A 19,227-nucleotide genomic window follows, 5' to 3' on the forward strand; every position below is an offset into this window, starting at 1 on the left:
ATAGCTGAGTTGTTTATATATATAATAAAATAAATAGAGGTCTCTGAAATTTACATTCAAGTAAGTGGCGTATGCAGCAGTAAGTAAACATACTGTATGTGCAAAGTGAATGTATGAGGAATCTGGTGTAATTACGATTAAAGTGAACGTATGCAATGAATTAGAAATATAATGTGCAAATGTAACAGGAGTGCAAATTGAAGAAAGAGCAGGGAGTGAGTTGATCCTCCTGACTGGTGGACTGGTGCCAGGGGGATCTGCCTCCTGAACTGTCATGAGATCACAACAGATCCTGGACCTGTAGGAGGAGCCAAGACACAAAATGGCAGTGAGATATCAATACTCCCAGCTGAACAACTCTCTGGACTACACCTGGTTGCAGCATGTGGATAAGACAACAGGGCGAAGATAAGATTTTCTATGGGGCAGTGTGAAGTGTGACGGCAGCTGCAGCGTGAGAAGGCAAACTGCTCTACAGACGCTCTACCTGGCTCAGAGAGGCTGAAACTTGGAGGACGCGGCTCTGTGTCTCTCGGCGCCGGGCAGGGCTGCTCTGGCAGAAGGCACAACCGAGGTCTTTTTGGACCATCCCGGAGGCCGCGGCGCTCTATTCTATAAGGAGATGTGAGACAGTGATCAACGACTGCGGCCTGTCGACAGAGCCGGAGGGGAGGGAGAGGCAGAGCGCGTGGGACTCACCCGGTGGGATGACCATGGCCAGCGACTTGGGCAGGGTGGCGGCGTTTTCCACAAAGGTGGGCAGGCGCCTGGGGCTGAGCGGGCTGCAGATGTCCGAGTCCCGCACGGTCACACAGCTGTTGACGTCCACCCGCTTGTTCACGCCGCAGCTAGGGAGGAGTGTTTAAATCCACAAAGTGAGCAAACAGAAGGGTGACCGTTTCAACACAGAGCAAACACAGAGCTCAGAGGCACAGGAGGCGGAGCAAAGGAGTTCGTGGGGAGGGCACCTGGTGGGATTGTCCTTGCCCTCGGTCTCGCTGGAGATGGTGATTATTCTGACAGCGGGGTGGAGTGTGTCCGAGATGACGATGGGCTGAGATGGGTGCGTGGCAGAGGACACACACACAACCAACAAACAGGGCACATGTACTTAATGGCAAGACCCTTCAAACATAGCTGAAAAGCACATTTCCGGTGAGTAATTTCTTATCTGAACACCTGCAGTGTTTAATGTGAGCTGTAGGTTTGGGGATACTGGTGCAACACACGACAAGCTTGTGCTGGCAGGCCCACCTGGCTGTGTTGGTCGGGCTGGCTGCTGAAGGTGACTGGGAGGTTGGAGTTGGTGCTGGCCCCCGCCCCCAGCCCCGCCCCCAGCCACGCCCCCACTGCCGAACAGGCCTCTGCTGCCGTCGAAGCCCGTGGACCTCCGCTTACAGATCTCCATGTTCTGGAAGCAAGACTTTACACTGCAAAGTGAGAGAGACAGAGAGTGAGACAGACAACGAGAGTGACACACAGAGTCAGTGAGACAGAAAGAGGTGAGTTACAGCACTGTGCTACAGCAAGTTACAATAAGATGGCGTTCCTTAAAAAGAGCTCTTTGGGGTTTTCTTCCATTTGCATGCAACTTTAGTGTGCTTCCAGTTGGAATTCTTAGCTCCTTGTCTGAATACATTTTACACGAAAGAAGCAAATTATGGAGCGCCCAGCCCTGCATAATGATCGACACGCAAACCATCCTGCCCGCGTCGGAGCTGGAACACAGGCTGGACTGTGTGAGACGGAGGGACGGCCCTGTACACACTCACTGTGCACTGTGAGGGTAGTGAGAGAGGTGAGCCATGGTGACGAATGGGTGTTTGAGAGTCTCCAATGGCGTGATCCGTTTCCCTGCGTCCAGCGTCAGCATCTTTTTAAGCAGGTTGATGAACTCCCACCGGTCAGCCTTCTCCACCTGAACGTCTGTGCCTTCCAGAATGGGCATGTTGACCTGCATGGGAGACGAACGGGTAGGTCATATTATGTGCCAGCAGAGGGCGGCGATGTGCATAAGACGCTGTTTCAGCAGCAGCATTGCCGTGTGTTCCTCTGCATTTCACAGGCGCTGTTGTGACTTACATACACTTCTTATTATGACAGCACGAACCCTCGAACCCTTGAACTCAAAACCAAGACCTTGCTCTACATGCTCCACCAGCAGCTGGTGCGCTTTATTCTTCATTTGCATGTCACAGCAGTGATGCAAACGTGCAATAAGGTGTACAAGAGCACAAATAACCTGCTTCATGTCATCGAGACGGTCGAAAATGTATCTCCTGGTCTCTTGGGACTTGACGCCAAGCTCCACCTCATGCTCTAAAGGCGTCTGGGGAACATAGAAGGAGAAAAAACGTTCAGGTGTACTGTCAGGTGCCATTACAGATCTCTTATGAACCGAACACATGGCACAAGAAGGATGGGGGACCTTGAGTCTCCACAGATGGTAGCTGGAGCCAGAGCCCCTGTGGAAGAAGCATCTGGTCTTGGTTCCCGCACTCAGGAGGTTCTCTGCTGGAAGGCCCTGCGTCTGGGAGATGTACCGGATCTGCGGCGACAGCGTACAGGAGGGATGAATGAATGAATGAATGAATGTTCGATTTATATAGCGCCTTTCCAGATTCCCAAGGCGCTTTACAATTTAACACAGGTACAAGTCACAGACAATCAATCACACACACACCGGCGAGAAGCGGCAGCCAATTGCGCACAGCGTACTCTCTACCGGAAGCCACAGCCCCCTGGGGGACTGAATGGGGTGCAGGAAGGGGAGAGAGGACAGACCCTAGTGGCAGAGCACCATCCACCACTGGGCATACAAGCACACACACGCACGTACACAGACACAGACACAACTTTTTTTATTGAACATAGAGACACAGACACACACTCAGGGAGAATTTTTTGTTGACTGCCAATTTACCTAACCTCCATGTTTTTGGACTGTGGGAGGAAACCGGAGATCCCGGAGGAAACCCACGCAAACACAGGGAGAACATGGAAACTCCACTCAGATAGGGACTTGAACCCAAGACCCCAGTGCTGAGAGGCAAACGTGCTAACCACCAAGCCACCGTGTTGCCCCCAATGGGCAAAATCACGGGATGATTTTATGGTATGATGGGATGACTTTATTTTATGTTCATATATTGATCCTGAAGACGAGCTAGCAAAGACAACTACTCTATCCAAACCCTACATGTCCCTACAGCCACAAAGCCACCATGGGTCTGCACCCCTAACACAGTAAGGGCTTCGCTTTCCTAAAACACCTTGCACCAGTCAACCCTGTTGTACTGGGAGCTTCACCTGGACCCATCTTAGAATTCCACTGTCATGCAAACCTGAGATTTTTTCCCACTGCAAGACAGTATTTCTAGCACTACTGTAAAGAGCTCTTATTAGATTACCAATTATAGCCAGCAAACACATCTCAGGCCTAAAGGGCCCACAGATCACACTCTCAACACATTTGAGTTAATTGTTTTGTTGGTTCCCCAAAAATCATTCATAGTCTCTTCCTTGCCAGTCATTACAGAACAGCTAGCAAGCTGCATAGTTAGAATAAAGGTGGCCATCACTGTTAGCAACTCCACTCTTCTCCCAAACAAGATTTACATCTTTATTACACAGCGAGGAATTTCTGGAAAGGAGGTGGGAAAGCAGACTCTAAATCAGCACTGTTCTTCGATGCTTCGTGAATAAAGACAGAAGCGTGAGAAAGGCGAGGTTCGGGTCCAAGGCCCGTGGGCTGACCTGATCGTATTCAGATGCTCCAGGATACAGGGGCCAGCCCAGGAAGACCTCGGCGATGACACAGCCCAGGGACCACATATCGATGGCCTCGCAGAACGGGAGACCCAGGATGATCTCGGGCGATCTGGACCAAAAAGACAAAAACGTCCATCATCACGTTTAGCATGATATGTGGTTTGTGGTGATTCAAAGGTACTCACTTTAACACAGAGTGATGAATTAATGTGTGAAAATGTAAAAGCTTTAAGAAGTATTTTTTTTACTACCTGAAATATTCTTTTGGTAAATTGGTAGCACAATACTGGCCTGTGCATTACCCATCTACTACTGTAGTGTAACCTGACACTGACACTACACTGACACACTGACACTACATACTGATGTGCTGTTCTCCACTACGTAAATACAGAACAACACTGCCATGGTGTAACTACAATGGAGCAGTGCAGGTACCCTGTACTGATATTACCAAAGCCTGAAGCATAAAACCAACCAAAAAAATATTTTTATGTGTGCTGAGAGCATCTTAACTTCTCAGGCACTGAAGATATTAAGATATTCTTTGGTGTTTGGATAAATGACAACACTTACATGATCCAGTTAAAAATACATCACTTATAAATCAAATGGCAATCAAACGCGTTGCAGTTCATCGTAATGCTTATCACAATCTTAATGTGCAGCCGTGTCACCATAGCCATCCACAACGGGCAGTTCACCTCTCAAGCACACTCGAGCAGAAGCGATTCCCGCAACCATGCATCTGTTTCCAATATGCCTTAGGCCGTGCCACTCACCGGTAGTATCTGGTCTGCAGGTAGGAGGAGCACACAGCCTTGGAGACGTGGGTGGCGGAGCCGAAGTCGATGACCTTGACCCGGTACGGCTGCCTGACGGGGTCCACCAGCATGATGTTGTCAGGCTTGAGGTCGGTGTGGATCAGGCCCAGACTCTTCAGCTTCAGGAGCGCCATGGCCAACTGCTGCACTATGGGCCGGATGCACTTCAGCGGCAGCGGGCTGTGCTTGACGAAGTCCTGCAAGCTCTGCCCCAGCATCTCAAACACCAGGCATAAGTGGTTCCTGTGCTGGAAGCACTCGTACGAGCGAACAATGTTGAACTCGTCTACGTTCTCCTTGTTGAGACGGCTCAGGATGCTCATCTGAGCAGATGGGGGAAGATGGGACAGGCGTTAAGTTATGTGGGCACAGCATTCAAGGGCTAATATGCTACGTAACTTCAATAGCATCAGCCCAGTTACTGCATGGCTCCCTTCAGACATTTACTTTTGCTATATTTGGCAGATGCTCTTTTCCAGAGGGAAATGACCTCTGATCAGTGGCGGCTGGTGCACAAATAATCGAGGGGGGTGTAAACAAATTAAAAACAAATAAAGCAGTCTTATTGCCCTTTATTTATTTGAACATGAATTTTGCCCTAACGTTCTTCAAGTGAATGCTTTGTGAGAAGATTATTTTGTAAAGATAAAACTGAATTTTCTCTCATTTTGTATGAGCTGCTGCTCCAGCCTGCTGATATTCAACATGAACCGATTTATGTTGGAGGTTCGCGTGAGGTGGGCGGAGTCTCGCCCTACGATCACTCGCGAAAGTATAAACCAGCTTTAACGAACCGCAGCTGACTGACACTACCAACAAGAGTGGGTGTGTCCAACAAGAGTGGGTGTGTCTGAAACCGACCAATTAAACTGCAGCCTCAGATCAGTGCTTGGCAAAAGTTTATGCCTCTCCATGCACTCTCATTAGACCGGTGCCCCGCACACAGGAAGTGTGCACAATGTAAGCAATTAAATACAATTATGTGTTTACACTTTTAATAAATTCAAACATGGCAATTAGACACACAGTGTCACTAAATAATTTCCTCACTATCGCAGTTTATAATGAACTCATTTTAATATCGGAACAATATTAAGGGGGCGGCGCCCCAGCGCCCCATATTGACCAGCCGCCACTGCCCCTGATTACAAATTGCAGTGTTAGCCAATATCAGCCTATTACATCTTATTAGAGCAGGAACAAAGCAACATCACAATCAGGGCTACAATTGTGTAACGCGGGAGTACAGGGAGGTACTTGACGTGTGAAAAGAGAAACAATATAAGCCGTGAGAGCACGGTAAAACAATAAACAAAACTTCAGACAGCTGAAACGGATCATTGCTGATTACGTCCCGCAACTCCTGGTGGTAGAGGGAGTGGCAGCCGAGCCAGCCCTGACACATTGATTCTCAAAACCTCTTTTAAATCTACCATAATTTCCCCACCTCGATCAGGCCCTGGCGGGCATAGGCAGGGTGATTTTTCAGGATCTTGATGGCGACAGATTGACTGGTGCCGCGCTTCCAGCACTTGGCCACCTGGCCAAAAGTCCCGCGGCCAAGGAACTCCAGCACCTCGTATCTGTTGGAGGCAGAGCAGAGGACCTCGTGCTGCACTAGACGGTAGTCGTCCATGCTGAGGAAACTGCTGCTTGTAGCCATGGAGTCAAAGTACGCCATGGACCAGGTGGTAGAGATTTAACCAATCTGAATATCTTATTTAGTTATCTGGGTTAACTAACCTCAGAACAAACTTTTTGAATAAAAAGCAGAAGAAAACGACACGGAATTCATTCGTAGTCGACCGTAAATGTTGTTCTGTTTGCACATCACTATGACAACGCGTAATGTAAACTAGCGGTTTCCATGGAAGCTCAATTCGAATTCTACGATTGTGACGTGGTAACAGGCACCACAACGCGCTACGCAGCGCTGCTTTATTAGCATATAAGATCAAATATAAGGTCGATTAATTTCAAAACAATACACAAAACAACAGCACTGTTTTAAATGTGCGTGTTTGGGTAGCCAGCTACAGTTTTGCTTTTTCTCTAATTCGCTCGCTAGCTATTACCTAACCACCCCCCCCCCCCCAAACGATCACGTTGGCGTATTAATATGTAGTTAAGATATATGCTCGTTTGGGTAGGATTTAATCCAGTAGCTCTACCTTACCTAACAAACTAGCAATATTTTATTTAATGGTAGTTTATTTTCAAAGCACACAATCTTAACGTCTTAATGCACTCTCGAGTTTACCGCTGGAATTACAAGAGGTTGATACATTTCTTATGTATTTGTAACTTATATATTTGTAACGTTATATAAGCGAACCATTCAGTCAAATAGCTATTTGTTGCGAAACGAAACACAGTTCATTTCAAGCATCTTCAAATGCTTTAGCCAATATCCAACACTTTTTTTTAATCTGAAAAAGCAACATTAAAATGAAAGTATTTCCAAGTATTTCAAGCAGTCGTACGAACCCTAAAATTGGGTCTGTCCACTACAAACTCCTTTATGCTTTTAATTCTTCAGCCGAACGCTTGGTGAAGGGGGTTGTATAGAAGGATAAACTGATAGCACATGTACATCTCAGAGACTCTGCTGGATGTAACACAGTTCGTCTGGAATACGTATTTAATAGAGCGCGTGCTCATCGCCAACACGTCTCTGATAGTCTGTGGTGGATCGTGAAAGACCTCCAGCAGCTGCATTACAGACCTACCTGGCTGCGTCATGATCGCGCCTGCGTCTCGGAGACGCTTATGAGATCTCTCCTAGACTATTTAATACGGCGTTTATTCATCTGTAGTACGTCTTTTAAACGGCAGGCTTGGATGCCAAAATGACGTTCATACGCTGCATTCCAGACTTATATGTACAGTAGGCCTATAGCTAAAATGCAGCATCTGAACGTACCTGAATGCAGGGTTGCCAACTCTCACGCATTGAGCGTGAGACACACGCATTTGACCGTTTTCACACGCTCTCACGCCACACTTCCGATATCTCACGCCGAAAAAAAAGGGTACGGCTCGAGAAAAGAGACCACCTCCCCGTGGCTGCGTGTGCGTGGCTGCCTGGCCATGGCACAAACGCGTTCCTGATCTCGCGCATGCTCGTTCGTGTGCAAAACGATGGCCGACGCCAGCGTTTAGTGTAAGTTAAAATACCTCGTTTTTGTAGACAAACGAATCTTACATTCTAGTCTTGTATTGGCAGTGTATATGTTCATAAAGTTACTTTATGGAGAGGAAAACATTTAAGAATAGCCTGTTAAGTTCTCTGCATTGTAAACTTCGCATGGGAACAATGAACAATGCTTGACAAATTGGGAATACCAATCAACTGTAAATTGAACAGTGTTTAAAGAGGGGAAGCCATGCGGCTTTTGCAAAAATAAAGTTCTAAATGGAAATATTTTGTTTGTGTGTTTTCATGTATTTCTACCTGAATTTTATCTGCAAAACATTAAGTTTAATGTGCATTGAAGTTTTCAAATCCTTTGCAAACATCCTTATAATGCCATATGGGATGTTTCGTAAATACAAAGAGTGAAGGTATAAGTAGTATATGTAGTTATTTATGTAGAAACGGTAAATTTGCATTTATTACTTTTATTTAGAAATTCCTATCACGCGATACTATAACGGAACTTCACCAGCGCGGTGCAGCCAGGATGAGAGAGCCATGGTGAGAGAGTCTCCCAGTCTCGCGCCGTATACTATTGGGTTTATTTACCCCAGAGCCACATATATGATTCAATACGTTACTAGTTCGCTAGCTCTGGCGCCATCCACCGGCGATACAACACTGAATCTGTGTCCGTTTTACGTTCGCCCCCCCCCCCCCGCTCAACAAAATACACTCGCCACCGGCTCCAGGTTAAAATCTCACTCCAAGCGAACGTCAAAAGTTGGCAACCCTGTGAATGTGGCATTTCAAATCAAACCAGATTGAATTACATTTAAAGCTAGATTTTATATTCTTCTTCCTCCCTAAGTTAAAGCTATGAAATACACAAGCAGTGAGATCGTATGAGCCACTAAGAAGCCTAAAGACTCAAACAGAAATATACACTGGAAAATTATGCTATATTATTTTATGTAATTAATTAATATTATTAATATTATTAGCACAAAACAAAATTAAGTGAAAGGGATTTTCATTTAACATGTTTATTTAACAGAAAATCAACAATATGCAACAAACGTGTAATTAACAAATTAAAGATGAGCGTCTTGCTGGTGCCAGGTGGAGGTAGTCTTTTAGGCATTTTTCATCCTCTGCTTTCATGGGAGCGGGCAGCGCTGGGTTCTTCATTGCGGCAGCTGTGTGTCAAAATGTAGAATATTATTACTATTCTTGTTAAAGAGGCATAAGGGCTACACATTTATCAGTTATATTACCCTGAATACATTAAGTAAACTGCATGTAAGAAATAAATCATCTAATGTATCTGTTATTAGGCTAGGCTTAAGGTATTAGGTTACAAGCATAGTAAGTAATTGAAGGAGGAGTAGTATTTTCCAAAATATACAAAGGTGTTGTTATTTACCGGTCATTTTGCCGTAAAACTTTAAAAACCACATGACCTATAAGAGTCCGTAAATGCTATGCGCTTCATGCTAAAGCTAAAAATGTAACATGTAAGTCGTTCCAATATACTCACCAATAATAAGCTGTCCACAGGCTGTCTGTTTTAATCCTCGCTTGTGTCCCCTGCCACACCAGTTAAGGCTTTTTGCCAGGTTTGGGGTGAAGACCTTGCTGGAGATCCACCATATCGTTCTCTTTATTGTGTGGCCTCCACTTAGTGACAGCATGTTGGTCTGAAATAAAGCACAATAAGAATAGAAATGGATAAACAGCAATCTCACTGCACCAACTGCACCTTCATAACATATGTCCTAGGAAATGTACATTCTGTTTTGCATTTTGTAATCAGGGTTCTTATTTAAAATCAGTTAATATCTTATTCATTGTATTGACTTAAAGTAAGTGATTAGAACGTTTTTGACTAATAATATAAAACTGTATACAGTCTTGGCTAAAATATTTGCACTTCTTTTTAGAAAATATTTAGATGCAATATTGACAGATTGGTGAACCTCTACCCATCTCTGGAGAGATAGATAGATAGATAGATAGATAGATAGATAGATAGATAGATAGATAGATAGATAGATAGATAGATAGATGGAGAGAGAGAGAGATAGATAGTCAAGTCAAATTTATTTATATAGTGCATTTTACAAAACATGTTGTCACAAAGCAGCTTTACAATCATATGGGTCCAGATCCCTAATGAGCAAGCCAAAGGCAACAGTGGCGAGGAAAAACATGATGGTGGAGATTAGGAAGAAACCTCGGGAGGACCAAGACTCTAAAGAGAACCCATCCTCCACTGGGCGGCCCTTTAGCACAAGTCCATATTTGTGGAGATAGAGAGTTGGTGGTAGCTAGATTTGATTCACAGTTTTTCTCAGTCAATTTGGTACATTTCTTTCATCATGATTTTCAAAACAGTTGCAAAGCACATAATTCACTCAAAATTCTTTGTTTTTGCTTCAAAAGCAAATATTTAGGTAAGTCAATTTGTCAGTGCCATCAGAGTATCTAGTCTGTGTGCCATTGCCTATGAACAAGGCAGTCAAAATAATTAGTCATGTTGTCAGTGCAACTATAAGTCAAAGTCAAATTTATTTATATAACGCTTTTCACAACACATGTTGTCACAAAGCAGCTTTACAGGATTTACATGGTTAACAATACTATGGGTCCATATCCCTAATGAGCAAGCCAAAGGCGACAGTGGTGAGGAAAAACTCCCTATGATGGTGGGGAATAGGAAGAAACCTCGGGAGGACCAAGACTCAAAAGGGAACCCATCCATTGGGCGGCCCGTTACAGTCACAAGTCACAGTCAGTGCAGACTGTAAGTACATTCTGATGGAAACTAGCTAAGCTTTTGATTTCAAGAATGCTGCACATGCTGTGGTATATCAAATGAAACAATACATTTTACACACAAAATACAAAGTTACACAGAACACAAAGTTACACATGACTGCATGTGGGAGACTGATAGAAAGAAATTGGGCTGGAATCAATTTTGTACAGCAATATTGTTTGACTGTATTGTTTGCACTGCAATTTGTTGACAAAAACAAATCTGATTGAAATTCAGAAAAGACAGACAGCTGACTGGAAAAACTGCAAAATTAGAAGAAACTTATTCTACACATTCAAAACAACCTGAGCACATACAGCCTCCAGAGAATATACACATTTCTGAATTTACATACATTTTCTCTATGAAATGTTTGAACAATTGAACACAGACACAGTTGTTCTTCCAATATTCAGCTGCACCCAGTGACCAGCTTCAGCCATTGTAAAACCATGACTTACATGTACAACATGGTCCACAATTGTTGCCCTTATTTCACTGTTTTGTCCCCTCAGCCTTACACCACACAGTCTTACTCCTCTTCTTGGCTGTTCACCCTGCACATGGCCTTGTGTTTCCATTATGAGACTTTGTGATACTGCAGTGTTTAGCGTCTATAAATGTTTGCCAATTACAGTAAAGGTTCATGAGACGCACCTCTGACCTGTAGATGAGACCATTGGTTGATCTAAACCTTCACAAATTCCCTTTTTTACTGTATCTGAATGTTCACCTGCGAATAATTTAATCAAGTTAGGAAAAAATTACCAAAATGTAACGACAAAAAAAAGAAGTAAAATGATGCCTTAGAGCACATATGTCAAAGTCAAGGCCCGTGGGCCAGATCCGGCCCGCGAATTGATTATCTATGGCCCTATGGATGATATTTAATTACTATTAGAACCGGCCCGCAGGCCACAGCCGCCCGAAGGTGTTTTGCACGCACAAACACTACATTCCCCACAATGCAACGGTAGCCCGCAAAGTCACTGCAGCGCACACAAGCGGCAAGGGTCTGCGCGGCGAAAATGACGCAATCGCAGTGGCTCCGCCCGTGCGCGAGGGCGTCGCACGCTGTCGATTCGCGAGGTCGTGCACCTCTCGAATTTTGTAACTGCGCGCACCAGTTAAACTTAATTAAGTTAGATATTTATACATATAGTCGAAATGATTCGAAATAATTCGCTTTTTTATTCACATTATTTAATGGTTGTTTATTTTCAAAACGCCCAATCTTAACGTCTTCACGTTCTCTCATGTTTCATCCTGGAATTACAAGAGGCTCGTATTTGTTAACGTAATACAAGAGAACTGTTCAGTCAGACAGATATTTGTTGTGAAACGAAGTAGTTACAATTTCAAGCATTTTCAAGTACTTTAGCCTAAATTCCAGCACTTTTCAAACCTTTATTACTTTATTAATTTAATGTACAGGACATGTTTTCTTTGAAGGAAGTTTGTTTTTATCTGTTTGCTTGTTGAAAAATGTTTTCACTTGTAATTACTGACAGATCCATAAGAAAATATTGCTTTATTCATTTAAGCATTAAATAGTATACACTGTGTTGGGTCTTGGTTCAATAGGCTATGTGCAATCATTTCAATATGTTTTAATAAACATTGAACCAGTCCGGCCCTCGGCTTGTAGCAAATTTGGTTTTTTGGCCCTCGGTGTATTTGACTTTGACATCCCTGCCTTAGAGATTATGACGACATGTTCAGCACTTTTGCATCTAATGACCCAGGCGTTGGGTCTAAATGTTTTGGAGAGTAAGACAATTCAACAGACAATACGTACAACACATTTTGATAAACATGATATAAGCAATAATGTATTTGTTCTGTCCCGCACACTTGCAGCGGGATTTTTTAGTTTGTTTAATCCCAGTTGGTGAACATTTTAATTCTCTTTTGCGCCACAAGGGGGCAGCCTTGCTACATTTGTGCTCCTGTTTTTGTTTAAATCGCGCCATCTAACGGTTAGTGGCTATAAGCAGCAAGGAGATTAGGAAACAGCCATTCGAGCACAAAAAATCCAACTAGAGATAGAAGGGCACCAAATTACCTAGGTGACTACGTAACTGAAGACGAGGATAGTGATGGAATGCATATCACAGTAGACTACTGCTGTAGAGCAGTGTGTGGCATTCCACAGACTTATGATGAAGCAATGCAATCAGACAATTCAAAAGAATGGAGAAAAGCAATGGATGAAGAAATCCAATCTCTAAATGAGAACAAAACCTTCACCCCGGCAACACTAGCAGTGGGCAAGAAACGCGTGGGGGGTAGGTGGGTTTACGCAATCAAGTCTGGTGTAGATGGGAATGACCAATACAAGGCTCGATTTACCGCTAAGGGCTACAGCCAGAAAATGGGAGTAGACTATGGGGAAACGTTTTCACCAACAGCAGACCTAACGAGTAATAAGAGTTGTGTTACAAAAGGCAGTACAGGAAAATTTACTGGTCCACCAGATGGATGTGAAAACGGCGTTCTTACACGTCCCCATCGACTATGAGGTCTACATAAATACACCAGAGGGTTAAGAAAAAGAGGGTGTAGTATATAAGCTGGAGAAATCACATTATGGACTCAAACAGTCTGGACGAAATTGTAATAGGGTTTTACATAATTGTTTAACAGAAAATGGATTCACACAAAACCAAGTGTCACAAACTCCTTGTGAGCAAAAGCTTGAATACAGTGATGATGCAGTTAAAATGACAGACATCAGAATGTACAGAGAGGCCGTGGGCAGTCTGATATACCTGACAACCTGCACTAGGCCTGATCTGAGTTTTGTGGTGAGCAGGCTGTCACAGTACCTAGCTGAGCCTACACAGGAGCAATGGGTCACTGTGAAACATGTCCTGCGATACCTTAAAGGTAAATCAAACAAAGGTTTAACCTTTAGGAGAAAACACTGAGAATCTTGGTATACAAGCCTACAGCGATGCAGACTGGGCGGCTGATACCAGTGATCGCCGCAGTACAACAGGATACTGTGTGAGCCTAAGTGAGAACAGCGCACTTATTTCATGGAAGACGAAGAAGCAACCTACTGTTGCACTTTCCACATGCGAAGCAGAGTATATGGCACTTGCTTCTACTGTTCAAGAGTGTCTTTACCTAGAACAATTACTGGGGAATATGGAAAGTTACAAATACACACAAACAATAATACATGAGGACAATCAGGGGACAATGGCCTATGTGCACGCTGTTAAGTGACGTAATTTCCGCTAAAAGGTTAGGATGGTTGTTGACATCCGGTAGCCATTGAAAGCGTACACTGTGCTAGCTATTCAGTTCACCAGTCTTGTAACGAGCATATTTACCGTTATTTACTTGGAAGTTTCCTTCATCTCCTGTCCGTTTACGTGTCCTAAACATGACAGTTAAACAAAAAAAAGTATCGTTTCAACAACGTACAGACAGCAGGTCCAACCACCACTGCTGTGTACCATTGTGCACAGCATCGACAAGGTGTAATTCCTACCTGAGCTTCCACACCTATCCAAAGGACTCAGAACTGCAGAAACAATGGGTGGTTAAGATCACGAGAGATCATTTTATTATCACGAGTACTTCCCGAGTGTGTTCGTGACATTTTATCGCTGCTCGAACCTCCCAATCCTACTGGACAACGACAACTGCGACCTGGAGCTTTTCCTGTGCTATTTCAATGGAATAACTATACTATTCCAACTCCACGACCTGGAGTATGGGAAAGAACAGAGCGTCCACCCAACACTGATCTAACAGAGATGCAGACTGACCATGATGATGATGACCCCTTACCGTGTCATGAACATGACTACTGCGTCAGTAATGAGCCTGCTGCGCTTGATCTCTCCCTCAATGAAAATGAAGAGCTACACGAGAAGATACCAAGGCTCCGGAAACAAATCGAAGACTTAACTGTCAGCAGCAAGTTCTGTTTGGAGCGGTTTTCTGCCTCTGATGATGACATACGATTCTTTACCAGGTAAATAAAAAATATGGCAGGACACAGTACACGAATGGGCCTTCTCTGGTGTCTGAAATACATTGTGAATGAATTAGCCATTATATAACTTTATATATAACTTTTATAACAGTGTCTTATCAGATGATCAAAAGCATTTATTTTTTTACCACACACTGTAATCTGCCTATTAAATTTGGTACTACATACCTAACTCCACTGGCTGTAGTAGCACCTGGTTTTGGCTTTAGGACAACCATGGCATCCACGGGTCCAGGCTTCACCCCCTATTAATTTAAAAGATGGTGTTAGTAAAGTGACTGTGATACATTAACTAACATTAAATAATGAAATAAGACAAACCATTGTTGGTGGTTTATGCCACTTCTGTTCTGTCTGTGTGCATGAAAGGACAGGAGGCACGACAGACATGCCAGATTCAGAATAATGAGCAGTCTGGAAAAGCAATGCAACCAAGTGGTTGCAGATTCCGCAACCAGCAACACAAGAGCAGTTGCTGTTAATGAGCACAACTGGCATTGAATCATGTAATGTCATCTGAAATACACAAGAGGCAAAATGTAATATCTTGAAAAGAAGACTTGAGCAATGTCAATAGGCGCAATTTCTGTCCCATCATGTTGTTAGTGGTGAATGTCACTTGTCTATTGTCTCATGTAACGTTTGTGCTGTTTTGCATCACTCTTAAAACACTTGGCTATACTGTCTTTCTATTCTACAGTGTTGTGCATGGTTCAATCTACTAATTCACTGAGCAACTATAAACTATAAAATATATATTTTAGATTTAAACTTCATTTTCACTCCAGATGAAATGCTTACACATAGGAGTGAAACAGGCCTACTTATATTTATATTATTTTGTTGTTTCCACCACCAACAACAGAACAGTGCAGGTTTTACTTCAACTGCTTCTTGAAGAGTGTTATCAGAATATGTTAATAGGTGCAAGTGTTGAAGCCATATGTTAATAAAGAAGATAAAAGATTTGAAAGACAGATTGACAGATTTTAGAAAATGCAGTTTGAAGAATAGCTGAGGTGGACTATATTCTGCTTTTGAGTCATAGAGGTAGATAACAATAGCTCGAACTGTAAAATAAACTCCCATTTGTTTACTATAGGCAAAACAGACTGCTAATGATTCCCACTCAGCTACTCTGCATTTGGTTACCATTGTAAGCTTTGAAAACCAATGCCTATGGGTATCACAGCTTACGTGAAGTAAGAGCAAGGATAAAAGATTGAACTTTTGTTGAACTAACTTTTGAACTTGTTCAACAGAACTTTGAACGTGACACTGAACAGAACTCGTGTCATTTTAACCAGTCCAACTCTCAGCTGGGGGGTATTCCAGAAAGCGGGGTTAACAAACTCTAAACTTAACCCTGAACTCTGAGTTGTCTTACCCCGATCTGACATACTCAGAGTTTTCGGTTCCAAAACGGCGGATCGGAGTTAAAGTAATCAGGGTCGCTCAACTCTGAGTAGGTTGACCCAGACAGAAGCGCGTTCACGCGTAACTATAAAATGCATTCTTAATGGAACGCAGATAAATAGGATTTATCATGGACTTAAACGCGAAAATCAGCCGAGCATCGTATTTCACACCACTGTAGCTTGAAGTATTAATGACTGCGTATGCAGAATATTTAGATATTATTAAACGTAAATGTAATACTGCGGTAGCTGCTAGAGAAAGGCAGTCAGCATGTCAAAAAATTGCCAACAGAGTTAATGCGTGAGTGAAAATGATATTTTTATATTTAGCAGAAGGGTGCGATTATATTATTATTTTCTCCACCTTTATAATACTGTATTGAGTTTTTAAATATTTTTTAATTGAACACTTACTGATTCCAGGTCTAATCTGAGTGGTGTGAAACACACATGGCATCAGATAAAAATGAAGTATAAGAATATAGTACAAAGTGGTATGGCAGTACATAACTATATCTTATTCTTAAAATATATTCTAAAATATATTTATTTACAAGAAAAATGAAATAATGAAACATAACAGTGAATTTGTCTGTAATGTATATTAAAAGGTTACAGGGTGGATGGTGGGGTGGGTGGTGGTGCATGATTTAATGTGAAAAGCAGTGATTGCTGATGGAGTCTCTGACAACTCCACCATCTCTGTTGTCACCCACATGCATGTAAGGTTCCTCATCTGTGGGCATGTCAAAGATGGTAGGCTGTCGCTCTTCCTGGATAGTTGCAATGTTGTGTAATACCACATATGCCATTATTATGTGGCACACCCTATCAGGGGTAACTCTGAGCCCCTTCAGGCACTGGAACCTGGCCTTGAGGATTCCTAGGATCATTTAAATTCTTGCTCTGGTTTTGCTGTGGGCCTGATTGTAGCGGGACTGTGGTCCAGGTGCAGGATCTGAATAGGGAGTCATAAGGTAGGCCTATAGGACAGGCAGGGATACCCTCTGTCTCCATGAAGGAGGCCGTCATAGTGTCCTATAATCACACTAGGGTTTGCACTGATTTAACTATTACACTGCACTACCTCAGGCCTACTCTATTCAGATTTGTTGTACAGTGTGGAATCATACACGGATCCTGGCCATCTGGCTTCAACATTTGTGATGAGGTGAGAAGCATCACATATGATCTTGATGGGGAGAACGGTCAGTTCAATTCAATTCAACTTTATTATCATTATGCTGAAACAGGGTTGTACAGCACAATGAAACACTTTTAGGCTAGGCCTCAGTGCAATTACATACTACAAAATATCACAGCAGCAATTACATACAACATAGTGCAGGACAACATAGTGCAAGACGGTCATGGTGCAAGCCAGGCAATAGACATTAAATAAGCAAGGTAAAAAAATGTAAAATAGATAACAGTATAAGGTATGAAATATAAAAATATAAGTACAGTATGTACAGTGTGTGAGGTAGGTAAATGGGACAGGGATAAAGTGCATGGTGCATGGTGCCAAAGGGCTGGTGGACTGGTCTCTGGACTGGTGGCAAATCTGAGATATAGTCAGGGGGAGGTAAGTCTATATATGTCCAGTTTGAGGGAAAGTGGCTGGTGGCAATAGCTACGTTAGTTTTGTTACCATTAAAGATAAGTACATTATTCATTAAGGATTATAAAGGTTAGTACCTGTACATTAATGCTATGGATGGATTTTCTGTTTATGTAATCGCCTTTATGTTCTAATGGTGCTGGAATAGGTAGCATATGTAGGTTCCATCAATGCAGCCAATCACTCTAGGAAATCCTTAAAATGTAAATGGAATGAAGTTTGTTATATAGCCTACTGCTTCTCCTTTGCTTAATTTCTTTATTGTCCGTGTGAATTAAAGACAAACCTACGATGCTGTGGAATTCCTCTTTGATGTCCATAACTGGCTTAAGCCCAGGAAACACCACAAAACTGGGCACTAGTCATTTTGATGCCAGACATAGTTTTTGGACAGACCGACATACAGTAGCTTTGCTGACAGATCCCGTATCTCCTACACTATAAAAAAAAATTCCACTAGCAAAAAACGAAGAGCGACGTATAACAATCTGGAGAGAATTTAGGGCTGATCCGCGATGTGTAATATTTGAAATGTGACGCTTAATAATTTTATTGACGTAAGTATTGGATTGTGCTGAAAAACGATAACGTTCATTAAAAAAATAATCCGAAAATGATAGGCCTATGTCTATTCGGGGTTTTATAAGGCGTTCCCGACGAAGAACTCAGCGAATAAACTGAGTTTCAATATCCACATGATCCTAGAGGAAAGGACACGTCATGATGACGTGTTTGTAACTCTGGGTCAGGTCCAAGTTAACCTGCCAGCGAGCAGGTTAGCTTCAGAGCATAAGTTGCTACAGTAACTGACTCCGGTTCTCTTTAAGCTCGGTTTCTGGAACGGAAAACCTCGAGTTTCCGTGAACTCTGAGTTAACTTACCCGGGTTTTCTCGCTTAACCCGCTTTGTGGAACACCCCCCTGGTGTGGCGTATCTGTTTTCTTCATAGATCTGTAGCAGTGAGCCCTCACTGTTATCTCGTTAGTCTTACTTTTGCCTGATACTTCCATCAGAAATACAAACATGTTTTTAAAAGGCATTTCTAGTACTAGGACAGGTCGGTTCGTTACTAAAAACAACATCACTTCATTAGACTGCCACCTCAGGCTAGCTAGCTAACTAGCGTCAGCCACTTACCTTCAAAATTGCAGAGGTAGGATGAAACGTAGAACTTGAAACCCTTTTCAAGTGTACTCTGTGGCGTTGTACTTGATGCTCTGACAATACGACGCACATCGTTGACGGTAAACTTCGGTAACTCCAAGAGGCACCTTGTGAATTTCATAGACTCGGCCATAAACATCTGCACTTCCGCATACCAACCGGAAATATGGTTACATCCTTACACCAAACGAGGAAGTGGTGCGTGCACCTAAGCCATTAAAAAATAATAAATAATAAAAATTGAGACGACATTACAGCTTTAAAAACGCAATAAACCAATAACATATGTACTAGATAAGCAAAAATAAGGTACCAACAAAATAAGGTTCACAGCTCCGTGTTTCTCGGGAGCGGAATATGTAAACAACGCGAGTGGAAACTTTGTTGCCGCGTGTGAAAGGCGACGTTAGTATATCGTTCCCACGCGTTAATAAGTCGTGGCCACGCGTTATTTATTTAT

General features: G+C 42.9%; 1 protein-coding gene and 1 long non-coding RNA gene across 2 annotated transcripts; both read right to left on the reverse strand.

Moving 5' to 3' along the window:
* Positions 1-272: 272 nt before the first annotated feature.
* On the reverse strand, positions 273-6,276 carry LOC143485494 (homeodomain-interacting protein kinase 1-like). Its single transcript, XM_076984941.1, has 10 exons — positions 6,043-6,276; positions 4,554-4,918; positions 3,757-3,880; positions 2,429-2,548; positions 2,243-2,329; positions 1,773-1,954; positions 1,217-1,430; positions 969-1,054; positions 700-848; positions 273-298 (listed from the first exon to the last, which is right to left on the reverse strand). The coding sequence occupies exons 1-10, from the start codon at positions 6,274-6,276 to the stop codon at positions 273-275; spliced, it is 1,587 nt and encodes a 528-aa protein (XP_076841056.1).
* Positions 6,277-8,800: 2,524 nt separating this feature from the next.
* Positions 8,801-18,927, reverse strand: LOC143485408 (uncharacterized). The gene is made up of 5 exons (XR_013122873.1): positions 18,741-18,927; positions 18,485-18,606; positions 13,894-15,080; positions 9,272-9,431; positions 8,801-8,930 (listed from the first exon to the last, which is right to left on the reverse strand). It is a non-coding gene; the product is annotated as an uncharacterized LOC143485408 (long non-coding RNA).
* Positions 18,928-19,227: the final 300 nt, after the last annotated feature.

This window comes from Brachyhypopomus gauderio, unplaced genomic scaffold (genome assembly GCF_052324685.1).
Source record: "Brachyhypopomus gauderio isolate BG-103 unplaced genomic scaffold, BGAUD_0.2 sc34, whole genome shotgun sequence".
Classification (NCBI taxonomy): domain Eukaryota; kingdom Metazoa; phylum Chordata; class Actinopteri; order Gymnotiformes; family Hypopomidae; genus Brachyhypopomus; species Brachyhypopomus gauderio.

Coding starts and splice junctions, on each gene's coding strand:
- LOC143485494 (XM_076984941.1), bottom strand. CDS start 6,276: ATGGCGTACTTTGACTCCATGGCTACAAGCAGCAGTTTCCTCAGCATG. Junction 3,881..4,553: donor CTGCAGACCAGATACTACCG/GTGAGTGGCACG, acceptor TTTTTGGTCCAG/ATCGCCCGAGATCATCCTGG. Junction 1,055..1,216: donor GCTTGTCGTGTGTTGCACCA/GTATCCCCAAAC, acceptor CACCCATCTCAG/CCCATCGTCATCTCGGACAC.